The sequence below is a fragment of the Rattus norvegicus genome, chromosome 10 (assembly GCF_021556685.1).
Source record: "Rattus norvegicus strain SHRSP/BbbUtx chromosome 10, alternate assembly SHRSP_T2T, whole genome shotgun sequence".
Taxonomy (NCBI): domain Eukaryota; kingdom Metazoa; phylum Chordata; class Mammalia; order Rodentia; family Muridae; genus Rattus; species Rattus norvegicus.
Window position 1 is genome coordinate 42,336,286 of NC_141543.1, and position 20,230 is coordinate 42,356,515.

The 20,230-nt window shown below is 41.9% G+C and overlaps 1 protein-coding gene and 1 non-coding gene across 3 annotated transcripts; one reads left to right on the forward strand and one right to left on the reverse strand.

Moving 5' to 3' along the window:
• The first annotated feature begins 3,734 nt into the window (after window positions 1-3,734).
• Window positions 3,735-18,801, forward strand: Skp1 (S-phase kinase-associated protein 1). 2 transcript variants are annotated; one of them, NM_001007608.2, is made up of 6 exons: window positions 3,735-3,817; window positions 8,775-8,871; window positions 14,694-14,767; window positions 15,739-15,882; window positions 16,971-17,111; window positions 17,974-18,648. In NM_001007608.2, the coding sequence occupies exons 2-6, from the start codon at window positions 8,775-8,777 to the stop codon at window positions 18,007-18,009; spliced, it is 492 nt and encodes a 163-aa protein (NP_001007609.1). In that variant the 5' UTR covers window positions 3,735-3,817; the 3' UTR covers window positions 18,010-18,648. The 2 variants fall into 2 exon arrangements, with proteins under 2 accessions (NP_001007609.1, XP_087426417.1); XM_087570291.1 differs by having other exon boundaries at window positions 3,737-4,302; window positions 17,974-18,801.
• LOC120095419 (small nucleolar RNA SNORA42/SNORA80 family) lies at window positions 10,037-10,172 on the reverse strand. The gene has a single exon (XR_015632472.1). It is a non-coding gene; the product is annotated as a small nucleolar RNA SNORA42/SNORA80 family (small nucleolar RNA).
• Window positions 18,802-20,230: the final 1,429 nt, after the last annotated feature.

The following is a 20,230-nucleotide window of genomic DNA, read 5'->3' on the forward strand; positions in this document are numbered from 1 at the left end:
TGGAGACATTTGACAGCAGTGGACACTCACTAAGGCTAATCATCTCCAGAAATAACTTATCAAAACAACTGCCTTTTCCCAAGGGCCCTGCCTGACTCCCAGGCTTTCACTTTGCCTAGAGGCTGTATCCTGGGAAACGGGTATACATCAGAACTCTGGAGCACAGGAGGAGATGGGGAGAGAGGCAGGGCTCAGTTCCGGGTCATGGTATGTATGTTGGGGCCACAGCTCTGCTTTTCAGATTGTGTTTATTTTATTTTTAAAGATGTATTTATTATATATGAGTACACTGTAGCCGTCTTCAGACACACCAGAAGAGGGCATCGGATCCCATTACAGATGGTTGTGAGCCACCATGTGGTTGCTGGGAATTGAACTCAGGACCTCTGGAAGAGCAGTCAGTTAACCGCTGAGCCATCTCTCCAGCCCTTGGTTTGGTTTTGTTTTGTTTTTAAGTAACTTATTTTTGCTTTATGTCCATTGGTGTGAGGGTGTCAGATCACCTAGGACTGGAGGTACAAACAGTTGTGAGCTGCCATGTGGGTACTGGAGACTGACCGAGTCCTCTAGGAGAAGCAGCCAGTGCTCTGAGCCGTCAGTCTTGTTAGCTCCAGTTTGTTATTTTCAAGGAGGAGTGTCTGAGACTACTCAGGTTGCTCTAAAACTCATTATGTAATCCAGACTTGGCCTCAGATTTGTGCTTCTCTTGCCTCTCTTCCTGAGTGCTAGGGTTCCATGTGTGCATCATCAGGCCTGCCTAAACAAAGGGGTTTTGATTTCACGTATGCAGAGAGAATGAAGGGTGGCGCAGCTTTGGAGCACACGCGCACATGCACACGCGCGCGCACGCACACGGGAATCCTGACGAGTCAATTCTTTCAGATCTAGACTGACAATTACTATAAACTGGATGGAGATGCATTGCTCCCAGCTTATAGTCTGCAATCCTGCAGCCATCCTGGCTCCTTAAGCGGAGGTTTCCAGAGAAAGTAGAGTTGATTCAAAAAGTCTTTCCTGATAAATACTGCTGGCTCCTCCCTGGCAGCTCGTTATCACTGAGGCCCTATTACAGAGGTTTCTCCACTTACCCTAAGCTTAAGAATCACCTTGGATGGGGGTTGGGGATTTAGCTCAGTGGTAGAGCCCTTGCCTAGGAAGCGCAAGGCCCTGGGTTCAGTCCCCAGCTCCGGGGAAAAAAAAAGAACAACAACAAGAAAAAAATCACCTTGGATGGTTTAAAAGGCAGAAAACCCTGGGTTCGGTTCCCAGCTCCGAAAAAAAAGAACAAAAAAAAAAAAAATCACCTTGGATGGTTTAAAGGGCAGAGAACCCTGGGTTTGGTCCCCAGCTCCAAAAAAAAGAAAAAAAAGGCAGAAAAGCCTGCCCCACGTTAGATTCATTACACTGGAAACTGACCCAGCTGCCTTTCCTTGAGTGGGGCCAATTATAAGTGCATTATTCACTTAAACATTCTTTTTTGATTTAGGTTCTTACTCTATAGCCTCAGCTGATCCAAAATTATGTAGACCAGACTATTCTTGAACTCACTAAGTGCAGAGGATGGTCATGAACTTCTGAGTCTCCCGTTTTTGTCTCCTGAGGTTACAGACTTGTACAGTTTATGGGGGTGTTGGGAACCAAACCCATGGCCTCACACATGCAAGGCAGGCACACCACCAATTGAACCACATCCCCAGAACCAGAAAACAGACTTGCAAAAAAAAGTTGTAGTGCTGTGCCTAACTCACTTCAGGGAAAAAAATTACTATGTAAAACATGCCTATGAACCCATAGGCAAATGGCAGGAAAATATACAAATCACCCAACATTTGCCCCACCTGCTAGCTCCATTTCTTTGAGGCAAACAATTTCTTGTGCATCTTTTGTGAACTAATTTGTACCTTAAATAGTCTGGGCACCGCAAGGATTGAACCCAGGGTCCTGGGCATGCTAAGCTTTGTCCCAGCACTAAAACCTCCATTTTCTCCTCCAAGCATTGGTTAATTCCTGTACCGAGGCTTTCATCCCTCTGGAGAAACATACACCTATCTTGTGACAGGCAGTGTACTGGCTTCTTAGACTAGCTGTATGACCCAGGACTGTTTAAGGAGCCCACCAAGTTTATGCCATGTGAGAGGAAAAGGCTCTCCAAGTGGGCCTTTCCTGGCAGGCCCTAAGTAGGAGCTGCGAAGGGCAGGCAGTGCTGCAGATAAAGAGCCTGAGAACTGTGGGCCTTTCATCTTCTGTCATCAGCTGTGGCACCTGGCAGACATTGGATACCACAGCCATCAGACAAAGACCTGGTCATTCAAGCCATTGCTTGGCCTCTCTGCCCAGACTTGTCCTGGAGAAACTGTAGGCTCTGGTTTCTTTAGGAGGCCCTGTGTGGAAACGTCTTTTGTCTTTGTGGTGCCAGGAATACCATCATGTGCTCATTGGCTAGGTGAGCCTGGCGCCTTGGTGGGGATAGTGATGCTCCCTAGACACAGCGGGGCAGGGCAGGCAAGTGCCCAGTTCCTGGCTGGGCTGAGGCCAGATGGGTCCTTTCAGACCTCTCCCTTTACTTCAAAGTTGTTTCATTCTAGCGACCTTATCACAGCCTTCTGTGAGCTGCCCATACAGCATAGTCTGTTCAGGTTGGGCTGACTGTCCTGGTTCACTACTGGATGGATTCCCAGCGCGGGCCTCACAGGCCTCACACACAGGCAGAGAGCATGATTACCCGAAGAATATACCCTCCATTCCACATCCCTGTTTTCTCTCTCCAGGCTTGGCGCTTCACTCCAACAATGGCTATTTGGGGTGTGAAAGCCTCTTCAAAGTTCAAAGGTAGGAAATAAAGGTTAAGATTATCCAACAAGGTGGTGCCTGCCTCCCAGCGCTGAGCTATTGGAAACACAGATCTGAATTTAAAGCCAGCCTGGTCTAAATAGCGAGTTCCAAACCTGGTTTATCTAGTAAGACCCTGTTTCAAAACAAAACAAAACAAAACAAAAAGAGTATAAGGCGAGTATATGTGGTGAAAAAAAAAAGCCGGTAATCTCACGAGTTTTAGACCAACCTGGTCTACGCAATGAATTTGCAGTCACTCTGTGCCAAACGAGACCCCGTCTTAAAATGCAAAGAAAATAAAAACTAAGCAGGTGCACCAAGTCAGGAGTATTTAGAGACACCTTGACTCAACATCCGTAATTTTTTAAAGCTCAGTTATCAGTGGAGTAAGGTTCAAGTCCTTAATTCCAGGTCGGAAAAAAAAAAAAAAACCAAACAAACCAAAAACCCTTATTTCCTTGGGTTATTAGGAGAGTAACAGTGGTCAGGCTGAGGTGACTCCTTTAAAGCACACCCACCCACAACCGGTTTTGCGGTTTGTTCTTTCCAGGCTTTTCAGGACTGGGGTCTTTCAAGCAGTTTAAGACAGCCTCTGCCTGAAAGACCCTTCGGGTCGCGATGGTTCCCCAGCCGGTGCCGGCGTCCGCACGGAAGGAGAGCACGGCGTTGTTCAGGACGGCGGAGTAAAGTGGAAGTCCCCCTCCTGCTCAGCCACCCTTCCACCCATCGCCGCTCAGCACCTCTCCAGGAGACCTCTGCGGCGCCCAGAACCTGCCACCCGCCTTCCGCATGCCGTCAGGCACTCTCAACGGCCAGCCCGGCCGGCTGTGTGACGTCACGAACTCGGGGTCCTCGGTGCCCTCTTCCCGCTCCTATAAAAGCTGACGCCGCGCGGCGCTGCTGTAGTGGCCTTGTTCTCGAGACTTCTATTCGGTTGTGAACTCTGTTCGGCAGCCTCAGGCCTGCGGTCTTGAGACCGAGCACGGTGAGTAGCAGCCCGCGAGCCGGACCAGGTCCTGGAGGGAGGGGCTGGGTGGGAGCCCCGGGTTGGCTGTGGCGTGCACGAGGCGGCGAGTCGGCCTGGCGTGTCCTGAGGCGCTGTGCGGCCCGTTGCCGACCCCGGACCGCGGGAGGCGCGAGGCGGCCGAGTCAGGCCTTCTAGGGCCGCCCATCCTTTCGGCGCTCGCTCGCTGCTGTATCCAGCTCTGTGGCAGGCCTGCTCTTTTGCGGGCGACGTCAGTCGGCCCCGAACGCGGCTGCAAGGCCTAGGCTTCGTCCCGGGCCTGCCTTAGCGACAGGCTTGTTGCTCCGCGCTCCAGGGCGGGTTGGCCGCAAGGCTTTGAGTAGGGGTCCCGGGCCTTCCGGGTGGTGGCGGTCGTTGCCACTCGATACTTAGCTCTCTCCCTTCCTCCTGTATCTGGCGACATTTGCTCCTTACTGGTCTTACCTATTTAACCACCGAATATGCAGGTAACAGGTTCCCGATATTTCTTCGCTTTTTTTTTTTTTTTTGTCACGTCCTGCAGTCTCTGAACTTATTGTAATAGACCTTGTCGTCTGAGGTGTGTGACTTTTAGGAGCCCTTGACGCTAAAACCCAAGGTGTTGGGTTTTTAAGGGATAGTGTTAAAACATGCCTCTTGGCTCACTTTTTCATGGAGTCCTCAGGTTTGGAGACTCAGTTTTTCATCAGAATGTTACAGTAGACTGTGTTGTGGCAAAGAACAATGCACTCCCTTCTGCCCTGCAGTCCAGTAACAAGTGGCAGAATTTCGAGTCACTTAAAACAGGTTTGTTTTTAAAGTCTGTTTTAAGTGTACTAGAATTCTCATGCTAGACTTGGATGGTGGTTTAGTTTCCAAGTCCAGGAGCTTAGAGAACTAAAGAAGGGTTTTTTGAAAGCATATCAAATCGAAATCTCATACATTATTACTTAAAAATTTTGCACTTAATTCCACCACAACAAAAGTGAAGTCTAGGATTACAGAGTGCATTGAATTACAGATTAACTGATTGCCTCCCTGGCTCTCTTGCAAGTAACCTGATACCTAAATTTGACTATGACTAAGCATGTCTTTATTGTGAATTATTTCAAGGAAATATGGAATTGTCTTTTAAAATAACTTTATTAGCCACATAGACTTGTTCCTGAGTGATCATTACAGTGCTGGGGACCATAAAGAGAACATAGTGTTTTGCTATTAAAAGCTGGTCTCTTTAACTTTTATTGTTGCCTTATAAGGAGGGTCTGCTGCTCTGGGCTTCTCTGTTCTGCAGCATATTTGTGAGTTGAAAAGTGAACTCTTGAGTCTTTTCAACCATGGATGATTGTAAAACAAGCTTTATCCCCCCCCCCCCAATTATTGTTTACTTGAGGAATGGGGACAAGTGTCTCAGAAAGCTGAATGAATATTTTAGGAGATACGCCGAGTCTTAAGTGTTTGACCCTTAAATAGGTACAATAGTTATTTTAAGTGCTAACCCTATAACACCCAGGTATTCCTCAGAAGCATAAGACCTGCAGAGTTACATGTGAGTTGGGGATTTTGGTGCCCACCTTTTTTTTTTCTTTTTTCTTTTTTCTTTTTTTCGGAGCTGGGGACCGAACCCAGGGCCTTGCACTCGATAGGCAAGCGCTCTACCGCTGAGCTAAATCCCCAACCCCAGGTGCCCACCTTTAATCCCAGCACTGGAGGCAGAGGCAGGTTGATGGCTGAGTTCAAAACCAGTCCTTGCTACAGAGCAAGTTGCAGGACAGCTAGGGCAACACAGAGGAACCCTGTCTCAAAAACAAACTACTAAAAAAAGTTGCTTATGAAATTTTTTTTTCTTTTTTTTTTTTGGAGCTGGGGACCGAACCCAGGGCCTTGCGGTTGCTAGGCAAGCGCTCTACCACTGAGCTAAATCCCCAACCCCATGAAATTTTAAAGAGGTCTTGAATTACTCTTTTGGAGTAATGAGGGGGAAATCTGAAGATGATAAATTGCTGGTTTAGAGCTTTTAGTATTAATACTGGTTTGCTTTTGTTTGGTTTTGGTTTTTCCTAAAACTCAAGTCATGTTAGGAGCTAGTTGCTTAATTTTTTTAATATATGAAATTATATTTTTCCTAATGACTTATATTTTATCTCAGTTGATGCATTTTTGGATGGGGGGGTTGTTGAGATCAGTTTTTGAGACAGGGGCAAGAAAACTAGGCTAGCCTTAAATTTATTTTGTATGTATCAAGAAGATGGCCATGAACTCCTAATGCTTCTGTTTGCCAAAATGCTGGGATTGTGGAAATACTTATACTCTGTCTCACCTTTTGGGCAGAGGGAGAGGGCAATATTGCAGATTGAACTAGAGCTTTATACATGTTAGGCATTACACTCAGGAGCTGTATCCCCAGCCTCTTTTATATTTCATTTTAAGCAGGCTCTTAATGAGTTCCACCAAGGCTGGCTTGACCTCATTATGTAACCTAGTCAGTCCTTGAAATTATGATCCTCATCTTTCCAAAAACTGGACTTCACAGGACTGGTTCCTCTGTATATCCCTGACAGTTCTGGAACTCACTGTGTACACTGGCCTTGAACTCACAAAGATGCACCTGTACCTTGACTCCCACGTGCTGGAATTAAAGGCATACAGTATTACCATGCTATTTTAAATTTATATTTGTTTGAGACAGATTCTTATGTAACCCAGACTGGACTTGAACTTGGCTGTGTGCCCAATGTCTGAATTCCTGCATCTCAAGTACTGGGTTTATAGTACCTGCCACTATGACTTAAATGTATTTTGTTGTTTTGTTTGCTTTTTTGAGACAAGGTCTTTAGGTGTAGTCCTGGCTGCCCTATTTATTACATGTAAGTACATTGTAGCTGTCTTCAGACACACCAGAAAGAGAGCATCAGATCTCATTACAGATGGTTGTGAGCCACCGTGTGGTGGCTGGGATTTGAACTCAGGACCTCTGGAAGAGCAGTCAGTGCTCTTTTAACCACTCAGCCATCTCTCCAGCTTTGTTTGTTTGTTTTGAGTTTCTCTGTGCAGCTTTTGGCTCCCCTGGGACTTTCTCTGTAGACCAGGCTGGTCTTGAACTCTAGATCCGCCTCTGTCTCCCAAGTGCCCAGATTAAAAGGCATGCTTCGCCACTGCCTGGCTGAAGCAGGTCTTTTTTTTTAATTTGGTAGGTACTTAGCCAGACGATTTCAAACTTGGACATCTGAACAATAGGTAATAAAAAAATTTAAAAGGAGCTGGGTTCACACCTTTACCCTAACCCCAGCACTGGGAGGCAGAGGCAGGCAGATCTCTCTGTGAGTTGAGGCCAGCCTGGTCTACAGAGTGAATTCTAGGACAGTCAGAGATACACAAGGAAACCTTGAAAAACCAAAACAGAAAAAAAAAAAAGACTCTAAATTTAAGCTCCTTACGGGTTTTAGGGATCTTACTGACAGCTGCCTGTATGACCTTTATTTTCTTGTATGTGGTCTTGCACTTGTTTAGAAGTGAGCATATCCTAGTCTACTCTTTGGAGTAGTTTACTTGCTTTTTACTGATAGATTTCATTGTAGGATATTTACTTTTATTTGATAGCTTTATTTATTTTAGACTGACTTTGCTCGGTTTGTTAATAATTAATTGTGGCAATTAATTTTTCAGATTGAGTAGTTATTACTCCATGAGAGCATAAAGGAATATGGAAAGCATGTATAATATCTGGATTTCTTGGACCTGCCAGCAGATGAACAATGACACAGAGACTTAATAATTTTATTATAGCTTAGGCTACCTCCTCGCTTGCTCATCCAACTTAAATAACCCCCATTAACCCCTCTCTCACTCCAACTGCCTCCCTGTCCCCATGGATTTCTTCTCCTAGAGACCCTCTCTGAGCCCAGAAGTCCCGCCCTCTCTTTTCTGCCTAGCTATTGGTGGATCAGCTCTTAACATCCAGCAAGAAAGGTGAGGAACCATAAGATTAACAATACCCAAATCCCAGCCTTTTTCGGCTCTCAGTCAGTACAGAATTAACATCTGAATAGTATAAAAGACAACCTTCAAACGTACAAAAGTCACCCCAACAATGTATCTTAACATTTTTAAAGGACTAGCAAATGGTTGGCTATCAAACCTGATGACCTAAGCTTGATCCCTAGAACCCACACAGGGGAAAGAGAGATCCATCCTCCTGCAGCTCGTTCTCTGACCTCCACATGTGTGCTGAGGTATATGCACACCCACACATTCTAAAAGTAAATGTCAAAAACACAGCTCTTAAAACCAGTTGTAAATTCAGTACTGCCTTTAAGTAGACCTTAAAGGCTGGGAAATAATCCTCCCTCCCTCTCTCCCTCTCACTCTTCTCTTTTCCTCGACCCTCTCTCCCTTTCCCTTGAATTTCTCCCTCTCCCCCCTTTCTTTCTCTCTCTTTAAATAAAAGCAGAGCCAGTAGTTGGTGGTGCACACCTCTAATCCTAGCACTTGTGAGGCAGATGCAGACAAATCTCTGAGTTTGAGGCCAGCCTGGTCTACAGAGTTCCAGGACAGCCGACTGTTAACACAAAGAAACCCTGTCTCAAAAAACCATATATAGGGGGCTGGAGAGATGGCTCAGCAGTTAAGAGCACCGACTGCTCTTCCAGAGGTCCTGAGTTCAATTCCCAGCAACCACATGGTGGCTCACAACCATCTGTAAAGAGATCCGATGCCGATGCCCTCTTCTGGTGTATCTGAAGACGACTACAGTGTACTTATATGTTATAATAAATGAATAAATTTTTAAAAAAATATATATATATTTCAACAATTACAGGCTTGTTTGAAGAATTTAGATGTGTACAGTAATTGTAAGTTACTGCTTTCTGACTAGTTGATGAAATAAATGTCTTGTGGAATGGAATTAATAGCACTTAAATTTCTGTTCAATTTCTATTAAAAAAAATTCTATTTTTAGATGCCTACGATAAAGTTGCAGAGTTCTGATGGAGAGATATTTGAAGTTGATGTAGAAATTGCCAAACAATCTGTGACCATTAAGACCATGCTGGAAGGTAAGTTTATGAAACCTTGGTGTGAAGGAAGAGGGTATACAACTTAAGATGTAACTTAGAAGTATTTACTTGAGCTAGACTATTATAAGCTTGAGAAGGTAATTTCCTTTCTGCTTTGTGTGAATAAAACCATAAACTATTACAGTGTTGGGGTTTTGTTGTTGTCATTTTTGTTTTTAAGGTTTACTAGGCAAGTGGCTCATACCTTAAATTCCAGCACTTAGATGAGAGATTGGGGATCTCTGAGTTCTAGACCAGCCAAGACTACATAGTTGAGACAACTGTCTTACAAACAACCAAAAAAAGATTATTGTGTGTGCAGGCAAGCCATGTCATGCCAGATAGTATATTTCAGGAGTAAGTTTTCTACTTTCACCTCTCCTGTCCTACCTTATTGGCTTTTGGTGTGTTTTAACTTTTTGTTTTGAGACAAGTCTCTCTTTATAGCCCATGATGTCCTGGAACTCCTTGTAGACCAGGTTGGCCTTTTATTCAAGAAAATTCACCTGTCTCTGCCTTCTAAGTGGTGGGATTAAAGGTGTACTCACTATACCTGGCTACTTTGTTGTTTTCTAAGTTTTTGTTAATTATGTGTGTATTTAGGCATATAGGTATATATATATGCACATGTTTTCAATTGCCTGTGAAGGAGTTAACAGGTGGTTGTAAGCTGCCCAATATGGATGCCAGAAACTGAACTGGGTCTGCTCTAAGAGCAGTACATACACCCTTTTGACCACTAAACCATTTTTCCAATCCCTGTTGCTTACCCCTCCCACTCCCTTTTGAGACTGGGTCTCTCTTGTTTCTGCTACAAATCCTTACCTCTTTGCCACAAAGAATGCTTAGATTACAAATACAAGTTACCACATCCAGCTTCTTATGTTGATTCTGAGGATCAAATTCGGCTCATCTTGCTGACCCTAATGTGACTTTACATATCAGACAATGTTTCCTTTTTGTTTGTTTGGTTTTTAGTTTTTTGAGACAGAATTTCTCTGCAGTCTATCTTGAAACTACCTCTGTAGACCAGGGTGCTTGCCTCTGAGTCCTGAGTGTTGGACTGAGTAAAGGCACAAAGCACCATGCCTGACTACAATAATTCATTTCTATTTCAAGTAAATTGGATTTAAAAGTTTTGTTTTACTTTTTTTTTTATCCTTGTTACTGTGCGACCCACTTCAGTGCCAGCAGCCTAAGACAGAGAGGCCAGGCCATGGTTCGGGGCTACAGGTTGATCTAGCACGGGACACTGTTGAGAGGCCCAGAGGAACGGGCCTGCCATAAATCCAAACCCATGCACTTGTTTTACTTTTGTGTTTCTAATGATTAAAATCAAAGCATTTGGAAGGGGGTTGTCTTCACAACAGCCAAACAGAATGCTTGCTGTTTAGCTGTAGACATTAGCTGTGTGGATTGGGTGCTGTTGAAGACTTAAAAAGTCCACACCTGAAGACTATCTGCATTTCATTTTTTAAAAATTATTTTCTGTGTATGGCTGTTTTGCTTTGCATGTGTATTGTGTACCATGTTCATGCAGAGGTAAGAAGAGGGCATGTGATTCCTTGGAACTACAGCTCTGGATGTGGGGGCTGGGAACCAAATCCAGGTCCTCTGCAAGAGTAACAAGTGCTCATAACTACTGAATTGTCTCTGCATTTAGTTTTTATTATGTGTCTCTCTGTGTGGTGTGTATATATGCATACCTCAGGACAACTTTTAGGAGTTGGTTCTTTCCTTCTGTTGTGAGTTCTGAAGATCTCTGATCAGTTAGTCAGGCTTCCATGGTAAGCACTTTTTTACCCAAAATGTATTTTTTAAACAGGACTTTCTTGTTGTCTACTTGTTAACATGATGAAACTTCTGTAACACATTTGTGTGATCGAATAAAGAAGGATAAGAATGGGTCCTGAGGGGTGGGGAGGTGGCTCAGTGGCTAAGAACACTGGTTTCTCTTTCAGAGGTCATGAGTTCAATTCCCAGCAACCACATGGTGGCTCACAACCATCTATAATGAGATCTGATGCCCTCTTCTGATTGTCTGTTATTTTGTCTTTTTTTTTCCGGAGCTGAGGACCAAACCCAGGGCCTTGCGCTTGCTAGGCAAGCGTTCTACCACTGAGCTAAACCCCCAACCCCTCTTCTGATTGTCTGAAGACAGATACATTAAATAAATAAATCTTAACAAAAGGAATGGGTCCTGAAATTTTGAAAGCTTACTAATTAATATTAATAGTAGATATAGAAAATCTACACACCAGTGTTTAAAGTTGATGGGTGAAATAACTTAGAATATTCTCTGTTACAAAGTTTTACATAGGAAAGGTCTGCAGCTTATAAATTCTTGAAGGAGGCAGAGAGTAATACAGGTCTAGTGGCCAGTGTCTATAATTTTAGCACTTGGGAGGTTGAGGCCCTAGAACAGGTTTGGGAGTTATATATAAACCTTAGCTATAAGATGGTGAAAAGAATGTGAAACATAATGTTTGCTCTTAAAGACTTTACAAACTAGGAAGAGTACGAGATACTAAACAAAACTGTCAAGTTTTATGCCAAATGATATTGTAGTAGTATCTTGAGTGGTGTCAGTCCATGTTTTAGAAAGACTATAGTGAGACAGATTTTAAGTTCCATAATTTTGAGAAAAAAGTAGTTAGGATTATTAAGGAAAATTAAGCTATAGTGGTGCATGCCAGTAATTACAGCACACAGGAAGATCAAAGCCAGCTTCTACATAGAAAGTTTAAGTCCATCCTGAACTGTCCTCTCCAAAAAGGAGAATTGAGGGGGCTAGAAAGGTTGAGTACTGGCTGCCCCTCCAGAAGACTGATGTTCGATTCTCAGCAGCCACACATCTCATTCATACCGCAGCTCCCTACTCTCTGCAGCTGTATTCCCTAGGCCATCCAGCACCCTCTTCTGGCCTCTACAGGCACCAGGTGTGCAGGTGGTACATGGACATAACAGACAAATAATCATCCACATGGAATGCATAGTTTTTTTAAAAGGAGAAATTAATATTTTTAGTAGCTATTTGTCTAGATGGAATAGAATTATAATACAGTAATTGGTAAAGATGTAAATGAATTTGAGAGGAATATTGACTTAACTTGAATTGTGTTGAAGATGCCTTTGAGAGAAGAGGGAACATTTCTAGGTGCCTGGAGTGCTTGCAAATTGCATAACTAATGTAGGGCCTTTTTTCCCCTCTTGAAGTGTCGGGACTGAACCCGTTATTAGACAAGTGCTCCTCACCTTTAGGTAGAGGACTTGTAATGCACAGGATATGTCTTCTATGTGACTTTAAAATAAAAGCTGGACATGCTTTTTGGTAATTGGTACATGTCATATGGTGCTTAAAGTCCTATATTCTGGTAATGAACATTGTAGATCCCTTCAATTAAGTCTGTAGTCAAGTGCCTGTTGAATGTAGTAGTATAGAATGGTCACAATAAAGAGAAAGTGGTTCAAGTATCTCTGTAAAGATAGCTAAGTAACAGCAGATTTGCTCCCTCAATACTTGTTTTGGCAATGGAAGTATCTTAGTGGTTGATGTGCTGATTTGACCTGTGTTGCTTCAAAGAAGTATTTGCCATTTTTAAGAGCATTAGTTGCCTAGAAACTTGTGCAGACTGGCTTTGATCTCAGAAGTAAGTAGATTGATAGATAGCAGTAGTTAAAGGATTTCTTTTCTTTGTATCCTTTGTGGACTTTAAGCAGAATGATTTCATCTGAAGTACCTGTAGCTTATAGGATTCTAGCCTATCGAGATCTGGAGTTCTTTGAGTTTGGCATCTTACTGCTTTCTTTGTTTTGTATCGGCAGTGTCCCTGATTAGAGTTTCATGTGACTTTAAAAGACAAAATTAAACTTTTTTAAACTGAGGATAATCAGAAGTGAAAATCTTGATAAATGTGCGTGTGGATTGGCTTATTTGTTGAAGTCAGGAAGTGGTATCAGATACAGGTATCTGTCAGAAGACCCTGAAACTAAATAGCTTAAAGGAGTGTGTTTTTCCTCTCATATATGGTCCTAAAGATAAAAACTGCAGCATATCTGAATACTAGAGAAGCAATTTTTTTTAAGATTTTTTTTCATTTATATGAATACATTGCAACTGTGTTCAGACACACCAGAAGAGTGCATGGGATCCCATTACAGATGGTTGTGAGCCACCATGTGGTTGCTGGGATTTGAACCCAGGACCTCTGGAAGAGCAGTCAGTGCTCTTAACCATTGAGCCATCTCTCCAGCCCATAGAGATGCAATTATTTATTTATTTATTTCATGTATATGAGTACACTGTACTCAGACACACCAGAAGAGGGCATCAGATCCCATTACAGATGGTTGTGAACCACCATGTGGTTGCTGGGAATTGAACTCAGGACCTCTGAAAGAGCAGTCAATGCTCTTAACCGCTGAGCCATCTCTCCAGCCCAAGATGCAATTCTTTTTTTTTTTTTTTTTTCTGGAGCTGGGGACCGAACCCAGGGCCTTGCGCTTGCTAGGCAAGTGCTCTACCACTGAGCTAAATCCCCAACCCCCCCAAGATGCAATTCTTAATAGTCAAAGGACCTTAATATTACTCAAGCCCTCTTCCAAATAGCTTTATATTTAAACAAAGGTAATATTTTATGTTGTCTTTGAATACCAGTATCTCACCTAAAGAGATACTTTACAGTATAGATATTTTAACATCATTTGTTTGGGAAAAGGGGTGACTTTTATATATGAAACTTGAGGCTTTGCTTTTTGTTTTGTCTTTTGCTTACTCTAAGCTGGGAAGAAGTCTAGGACAAGTGTTGGAATTATGATGAGAGATGATCGTGTTGGGGATTTAGCTCAGTGGTAGAGCGCTTGCCTAGCAAACGCAAGGCCCTGGGTTCGGTCCCCAGCTCTGAAAAGGGGCGGGGGGAGATGATCTCTGCTGAAACTTGTTGTAAAAGGACCTCAGTGAATGCTTTGTGCTCAAGTGCAGTGTCCTTTTTGGTTCTCATCTAGACTAAGGGTTGACCTTTTACTTTTCATTTGACTTTTAAAATATATTTACTTTTTTATGTATAAATGTTTTGCCTGCGTGTATTTATGTGCACCCTGTGTGTGCAGTCTCTATGGAGGAAAGAACATTGGTTTCTCCTTGAACTGGTATTAGAGACTGTTTTGCAAGTTGATGTAGAGGAGAATCCCCATAAAGTGATTAATCATAGTTGTGTAGTGGCTAAGGTCTATGACAAAGAATCTCAGACCAAGGATATCTCCAAAGAGTACTTCAAATATAAGAAATGAACCATTAAAATATTTTGGCTCATTTGAGGTGGGGGAAGATTCAGGTTTTCCAGATTGTTGCTCAGTTATCCATACTTCTTTAAATTACCAACAAGAATATGCTCCCATGCCCATCCATACTAGCTAGTTTTATGTCAGCTTGACACAGACTAGAGTCATTTGTAAAAAAGGAACTTCAATTGAAAAAATGTCTTCATTAGCTTGGCCTATGGGCATTTTCTTGATTAATGATTGTGGGAAGGCTTAGCCCATTGTGGGTGGTCTCATTTGTAGGTAGGTAGTCCTGAGAAAGCTGGCTGAACAGGCAGACAGTCAGTAAGCAGGGGCTTCTATTTTAGTTCTTGCCTTTAAGTTCCTGACCTGGTTCAGTTCTTGTCCTGGCAGGCTCTTACCTGGAAGTATAAGGTGAAATAAATTCTTTTCTCTCCAACTTGCTTTTGGTGTTTTATCACAGCAATAGAAGTCCTAACTAAGACAGTAGTATGTTGTTACAGAATTGAGAGATAATGGTTTCGCTCTCCTGATTTTCTTAGATTTGGGAATGGATGATGAGGGAGATGATGATCCTGTTCCTTTACCAAATGTTAATGCAGCAATTCTAAAAAAGGTAAGTGATTATCTTGTTTTTCTTATTTTGGTACTGGGGATTGAATTTAGGGTCTCAAACATGCCTAACATGATCTATTAGTAAACTAAGCCCCAGCCCAGGTAAGATTTTTTTGGGGGGTGGAGTTTGTTTTATTTCTTTGGTTTGTTTTTTTTATTTGTTTATTTATTCATTTGTGTTTTCTAGACAGGGTTTCTCTGTGTAGCCCTGGCTGTCCTGGAACTTACTCTGAAGACCAGGCTGGCCTTGAATTCAGAGATTGACCTGCCTTTGCCTCTTGTGGTGATATTAAAGACGTGAGGCACCACCTCCTAGCTTGGTTTGTTCTTTTTAAGATGGAGGTCTTCTTTGATAGCTCAGGCTGGCTTTGAACTTGGAGAAATCCTACTGCTGCCTGTGGATGCTAGAATTGCAGGCTTGTGCCAACATACCTTTCTAGACTTCTTAATGGACTTAGGTTATAGTCATTCCATTGTTTCTTTGTATGAATGAGTAATTTGGTTTGTGATATATGTGCATATGTGTTTTGGCTGTGTACCTGAAGACAGAGGAAGACAGATATCCTGAACGTTCCTTCTCTATTTTCTGAATCTAGAGGGAGACTGTTAACCAGCAAGCTCTCCAATATTACCAACACTAGGAGTTGCAAGTGCACTGTCTCAGTGTTTTTATGTACATACTGAGGATTCAAAATGGGGTCCTTGTGCTTCTTCAGCAAGTACTCTTACTGACTGTGCTATCTTAACCAGAGGGGTGGGTGGAGGAGAATGAGAACATGTGTACCAGTCTGTATGTGTGTACACGATAATTAAGTTTTTGTTTTTTTGTTTTTTTTTTTTTAATTGACTCTTAACTTTTTTTTGGGTCACCTTTAGCTAGTTCTCATCACAGTGTAGTGATGTCTGCGCCCCCTCCCCCCCAATTGAACTGAAAGTCTTGTAATAGAATGCCAGAAGAATTTGTTGTTGTAGGTCATTCAGTGGTGCACCCACCACAAGGATGACCCTCCTCCTCCTGAGGATGATGAGAACAAAGAGAAGCGGACAGATGATATTCCTGTTTGGGACCAAGAATTCCTGAAAGTTGACCAAGGAACACTTTTTGAACTTATTCTGGTATGTTAATGTATAAAGTAGTTCTATTGCAGAGTCTTCGCCTATTGAAGGATTGAATTGACTAGGTCCATTGATCGTCAGCTGTGGATACTCTCATGTGCAATGTAATATACATTAGTAGTTACATTAAATGTAATGGTTCAAGCACTTTTGAGAGTTAGAAATATCAGGTCAGATAAAGCAAAACTATTTTGCTGCCTTTGTGAAACAAACATTACAGGCACAATTAAAATGTAAAAGAATATGTTAACACAAACCAGAAGAAAGCTGGAGTGGTAATATTTTGAAGTTAAGAGGGCTATTTTCATAATGATAAAGGGGATTGATTCTTTAAGAGTAATAGTCATAGACACCTAGAAGCAGAACTTCAAAAAGTGAAAAAAGAATGAAACACAAAAGTCAATACATAGTCGTGCAGGTATAGAAATTCCAATCTTGCTTCTCAGTAATTGTAACAAGTGGACAGAAAACCAGGTCAGGAACACTGCTGAACAGCTTGTCTCAATTTATATGCAGGATGTTATATTTAATTATGGCCATATAAATTCTTGCCGGGATAGACTAAGTTCTGGGCCATACAAATCCCAGATGTAAAAGTATTCAAGTTATACAAAGTGTGTTCTCTGACCTCAGTGGTAGAAGCGTGAAAAATGTTTGAAGCTGGGTGCAGTGTTGCATACCTTGAATATAGAATAGGGGGCAGGGTTGAGTTTGAGGCCAGCCTGGTCTACATAGCATGTTTTAGGATATTCAGGGCTACATAGTAAGGCCTTGTCTCAAAGTAAAACCTGGGGGAAAATTGTGAATATTTGAATATTCAGTAATTTCTTACTTAGTAATTTGTAAGCCAAAGGAAAATTTTAAATTAGTATCTTTAATTGAATTTAAATAAACTTAAAATCCAAGATAAAGGTAAAGCAGTGTATCAGAAGAAAGCCAGTGAAAGGTGAAGTTACATTGAAAATAGCATTAAAGGGCAGAGAATTTCAGAGTTCATTAAGTGAGGTATCATTTTAAGCTCCATTTGATGTAAATTGTTAATCTCAAATATTCAGTATATATGACTAAAAGCCAGCTATCATTTACAGGCTGCAAACTACTTAGACATCAAAGGTTTGCTTGATGTCACCTGCAAGACTGTGGCTAATATGATTAAGGGGAAAACGCCTGAGGAGATTCGTAAAACCTTCAATATCAAAAATGACTTTACTGAAGAGGAGGAGGCCCAGGTAGGTAGCACACAGCCTGTCTTTGATTACTTTTTAAAAAGAAACTGGAATGCAATACCAAGACAAGAAAAAAAAGACCATCATAAAGTCTTGGGCTAGTTCTGCAGTTATTGGGGCACTTACCGAGAATGCCTTTGAAGTTCCATGATAACAGGGGGGCATGATGGCAAATGCCTTTTATCCCAGTACTTGGGAAGCCGAGATAGACTGAGTTCCAAGGGCATCCAAGGCTACACAGAGAAACCTATCTCAGAGAGCAAAAGAACCAGTAACAACAAAAGTCTTGACACAGAGGCATCATGGTCATCTCTGTCTCCTGTGGTCTATCTCTAGATCTAAGCCCTTAGGTGAGAGAGATCTTGAAGACTTTAATTTTAATTCATGAGTGTGAGCATGGTGCCTAGAAATTGGAGTTATAGGTGGTTGTGAGCTGTGGGTGGGGGTGGGATAGGAATTAAGCCTTCGAAGATAACAGCCTTAACAGTGTGATGCTGTTCTTTTTTTAAACATAAGAAAAATTTTGAACTGAAGGGGTTCTTCATTATCAGATTCTTTTTTTTTTAACCTGTGATATTTTTATAGGACATAAACTGTTGGTTTTAGAGCTCAGGGCCTGATAGTACAAGAGTGGATGGGTTGGGTTTGCTTGCCAGCTTAGAAGTAGGGCTAGAGCTCTCAGTTGCATCTGCTGTTCACTGTTAAAGTTAGTCATCAAGTCTGTTTTTACTTAGCCTAGTATTTCCCCAGTTTTCCATGTTCCTCTCTCACATGACACAGGCTACTGATGATAAAGACAGTATAGGTAGTGCTTCGCCATCTCAGAAAAGACCACTCAAGGTATTGCCTTGTCTGTCTCTTCTAGGTACGCAAAGAGAACCAGTGGTGTGAAGAGAAGTGAACTGTGCCTGTCACTGTAACACTAGAAGGGTTGTTCCAAATGCTAGTTGCACTGCTCTGTTTATAATTGTTAATATTAGAGATCAGTAGACAAACACAGCCTTGTCCTCACTGCATGTGTAGTTCCAGTACAGATCAGACCTGTGGCTGAGTTTCTTCTATGAGCAGAAGTTTCCTTTTTCCCCCCATTACTCCGAATAAAACCGAACTATGGGTTCTCTGTGGAAAGTGGCATTTTGGGCTTTCCCTCTTTCTGTAAAGTGATTTCTCCCTCTAGTTCATTGTCCAGTTAACTTCAGTGAGCCTTTCAAGGTTGGCATTGTAAATAAAACAACTTAGGAGAGAAGTATGCAGAAATAAAATTAACAAAACATTTGTTCATGAATCGGAAACTGGAACAAGGCAACTTGAAGTTAACGGTGCGGATGTCTTCCGACCTCTATGCTGCTGGTAAGCTCGTGTGCAGCTGGGCTCTCTTAATTGGATCTGAGGCCTTGTTTTGTCTTTTTGGTTTTTTAATCTTCTCAGCTTTGAATACGTTGCCTAGAGACTTAGTTTACTACCCAGTTTGTGGTTTGGGAGGGGGGACTGTAACTCAACAATTTGTTAGCTTTTCAATTAAAAAAGACACTTACTTCATGTGGTATGTCATCTTTTTATCATTGTTCCCATACAGGGAAACACTATTTGCATGTAAAAATTAATTTAACCTTTAACATTAAAGTGTATGGTAAAACTCAGAACACAGCCATCCTAAGTACAAAGATGCTTTTCAATAAAAAGTAGTACAATAGAGGTAGTAAACAGTTGATTTTGTGGATGTAAATGTGTTTTCTCACGTAATGAATTAAGTTTGGTTATTTTTTAATTGAAGAGAATCTTGCTGGAATGGTGGTGCCCACACCTTCAATCCCAGCACTTGGAAGGTCAGCCTGGTTTGTAGAGGAAGTTCTAGGATAGCCTGGGCTACAAAAAGAAGCCCTGTCTCAAAAAGCAAAAGAAAAAAAATCCAAGAGATTCTTAAGCAGTTTGTCTTTCACTGGAGGCTGTTAACATTTATGCTACTTGTGAAGCCAATACTTAGTCCTTTTTTTATTTTTATATTAAAATACTTAATTACATTAAATTTTTCACTGTGTGTGTGCGTGCGCTGACAATTTGTCAGCTGTCTCCTACCACCCGTGTGTCCCAGGAATCAAGCTCAGGTTGGCCACTTTTACTTAGCCATTTTGTTGCCTTACACCTCCCTTTGAAACCCCCAACCCCTACCCTTCTTAATACATAACTGCTCAGCCACTGTTTTTAGCTTCCTTTATCGTAGGAAGGTTTTTTCCTTACTTATTCTATAATGCTGAATATTGAACCTATGGCTTTAAACATGTTAAATGTTCTCTTAGAGCTACATTGCTAGACATTTTCTTTTCCTGTTCAGGCTCTCATTTTGTTTTTTTTGCTAGCTAATGACATAATAACACATAATCACGTTACTTTACATTCTTGTCACAGTTGCTGTGAAACACGCTGGACTAGATTATCACTTTATACAGCAATTTGGTTCTTCCCTTCACTTTTCATTTTTCGAAAACACACCCTACCTAGCATAGTCAAAATGTTGCCTTTTAATTCCTATTTATTTTCTTTATTCTCAGATACAAGGCTTAGCTATATATGTCTAGGCTGGCATTGACTCAGGATAGGGTCCTCTTGCCTCAGCCTCGAGAGCACTTGGAATTTTAGATGCACACCACCATGTTTGGTTCCCTTTTGTTTTCTACACAGAAGTACAATACTATAACATACATGTCATCTTGTTTAGTCTGGTTCTGCCATCTTTGAGTGTAAGAAGTCTTTACATTTGAATTTGAAACCTTGGTTAAAATATTAAAAATACAGCTAAGTGGTGGTGGCAGATGCCTTTAATCCCAGCACTCAGAAGGTAGAGGCAGGCAGATCTCTTGCAGGTTCAAGGCCAGCCTGATTTACAAAAGGAGTTAGTTCTAGGATAGCCACAGCTACACAGAGAAACCATGTTGTGAAAAAGAAAGAAGATAGGAATAGGACCTATAAGGTGGTTGAGTAGATAAAAGTACTTGCCCCAAGGCTAATGAACTGAATTTGATCCACGAGCCCACAGAATGGAAGGAGGAACTAACTCCTGTGGGTGCTCTGCCACTTGCATGCCTGACACAAAAGCACGCACACTAATAGCCAGATGGTGGCAC